The following is a 2,378-nucleotide window of genomic DNA, read 5'->3' on the forward strand; positions in this document are numbered from 1 at the left end:
ACACACACACACACACACACACACACACACACACACACACACACACACACACACACACACACACCTTTGAGCGAGGCAAACACATTTTTACACTCCACTCCTTATTCAGACAGTTTTCTCACTCATTCTCCATTTAATGTATAATTTTCCTGCATCTAAAACTCATGTCTGATCCCACAGAGGACAATCTGAGGAGAATCTGAGGAGAATCTGAGGAGAATCTCACACTCTGGACACATTTAAATCTGTAAAACAGATTTAAATGGAGGCGTGTCTGGGGAGGAGCCTCAGGTGTATCAGTTCATTAGGATGTATAAAGGAAAGGTGTGCAGGAACCTGCGTACACACAGTTTTATACATCTGAGTTTTTTGGTGCGGTGCACTTTTCTAAATTTGTCCGTACGTTAACTGTTAGTGTGAAAGCTGCACAATCCTTTAAACACGAGGCCCCTGGAGTTCAGGAGGTGAACGTAGACAAACAGATCAGGCTTACCAGGCAGAAGTAATGGACCGACAGGTTGTGCTCCTTGAGTTGGAACTTCTCCCCAAATATGGCCGGATCATCGTCACTAAACCTGCACAGAACACACGCTGACACAGAGAACACACGTTATTATAACCCCGCCTTCTTCTCATTAGTCTTTATTCATCAACGGAGTCTAAAATCTCAKTTCAGCTCCTCAGGTTTGACTTTTCTCAGCTGGCAGCAACAAGTAAACATCAACAAATAACGTTACTCACTGTCGTTGTGAATGGGCAGAGCAGCAACACGAGACTTCTTCCTCCTCATGTTGGCATCAAACCTGTCAATCAAACCTGTTGGACAACAACGATCACATTGTTCTCAGAAAGAATAAAACATCAGCACACACTGATTTGATCTCCTGCTCCACAGATTTGTTTCTAACAATTAAAACTCTCATGATTTTAAAAGCAAAACAGAAATAAATCAGATTTTTACTGTTGAAAAGTCAGAGATGAACCATTTGTTAGTTTTAGTTTTCATGTAATCAAACTCTGCAGATGTTTTTGTTTCTTTAGTAAATTCATTTAAAATACTTAATTTATTACTGATGCTAATTAAATGTTGAATAAATCAAATGATTATGATCACAGTTATCTGATTCCAAACCTTCATACAAGCCGGAGGCAGAGWGGCCGAACGTTTCCACCAGGAGTTTAGAAAACATTACAAACTGGACACTTTGCATGAAAACTGTAGGAGTTTATGGGAATTATCTGTCTACTGGAGGCCATTCAAACAAACTGTGTGACAGGGCTTTACAAGTGCTGGTCTGCGGGACACTTTTGGTCAAAAGGTGAGCTCAGTCCAGTTTGTTTAAAAATAAATCCTAGATTTAAATCCTAAATTAAATTTACACAGTAACAGCTTAAAGCTGGCTCTCTAATCTGTTCCTGTAAAACTTCTGCATTATGTCCAAATAAAACAAGATTATAAACATGTTCTTCTGTCACAAACGAGTTTGACCCAAACTTTATTAATTACTTATGTAGAGCTTTGTACAAAATATAAATGTTGCATTATGTTTACGGTTTTCGTATAGAAATAAAAACATAAATAAATTATATTTAAAACTTCTGAAATGTCTAAATTTGTGAGCGGATCATTTCAAATCATTCATTCACTCATTCATTCCTTTTATTTATCATGTAAATGRCACTGCATATAATACACAATAACATTAACATAAATGGATAACACAATAAAACATAAAGCTTATTAACATTGTGGTCCAACACACAGTCACCACACAAAATCACTTACACACAAATAACACCAGTTAAAAAAAAAGACAAGATAAAATAAAATACTAATCATCTGATTCTTGCCTGACTAGCCTTTGGAATAAGAACTGTTTAAGTCGACACTGGGGGGCTTACATGCAGTCCCACAACAATGACCCCAGTTTAATGAAAAGTGGACTTGCCATAGATTTTAATAGCTGAAAATCTCGGTAAATGTTTAAGATTTAGGTTGTCCCTTGTTTGAAAAAAAACGTGAAAATTTTCCTAACTTAAAAAAACTTCTGAAATCTTGCAAAATTAAAGTATAAAACAAACTCAGAGTTTATGTGTTCGAAGTACAAACGACGACCACTGACGTGCATTTCAAACGTCGTAAGATACAAAATAATAAMGATAACTGGATAAAAAGTCAAAAAAAAGAGGAGAAAGAGTTTGTCTGTAAACCTACTTTACATCTGAAGAAGCAGAATGGTAGTTTCTTTTCATATTATCGTCCTCTTTTCATGAACTCATCCTCTGTTTACGTCCAACGCCATTAACGTTTAAATTTCCCTCTTTCAAAACGAAAGAGCTTCATTTCCGCTTCCGGTTTCCCTTCGTTTCTTTTAAAA

At 36.5% G+C, this 2,378-nt stretch overlaps 1 protein-coding gene across 1 annotated transcript in view; it reads right to left on the bottom strand.

Annotated features, from left to right (window-relative positions):
• g2e3 (G2/M-phase specific E3 ubiquitin protein ligase) overlaps positions 1–2,321 on the bottom strand; it is a 12,289-nt gene extending 9,968 nt beyond the window's left edge. Inside the window, exons 1-3 of the mRNA XM_014022137.1 lie at positions 2,216–2,321; positions 742–816; positions 494–591 (exon numbers count right to left, since the gene is read on the bottom strand). Coding sequence (XP_013877591.1) covers positions 494–591; positions 742–790 — 147 coding nt within the window. The 5' untranslated portion in view covers positions 791–816; positions 2,216–2,321. The remainder of the gene's footprint in view (positions 1–493; positions 592–741; positions 817–2,215) is intronic.
• Positions 2,322–2,378: the final 57 nt, after the last annotated feature.

Source organism: Austrofundulus limnaeus, unplaced genomic scaffold, assembly GCF_001266775.1.
Source record: "Austrofundulus limnaeus strain Quisiro unplaced genomic scaffold, Austrofundulus_limnaeus-1.0 Scaffold318, whole genome shotgun sequence".
NCBI classification, from domain to species: domain Eukaryota; kingdom Metazoa; phylum Chordata; class Actinopteri; order Cyprinodontiformes; family Rivulidae; genus Austrofundulus; species Austrofundulus limnaeus.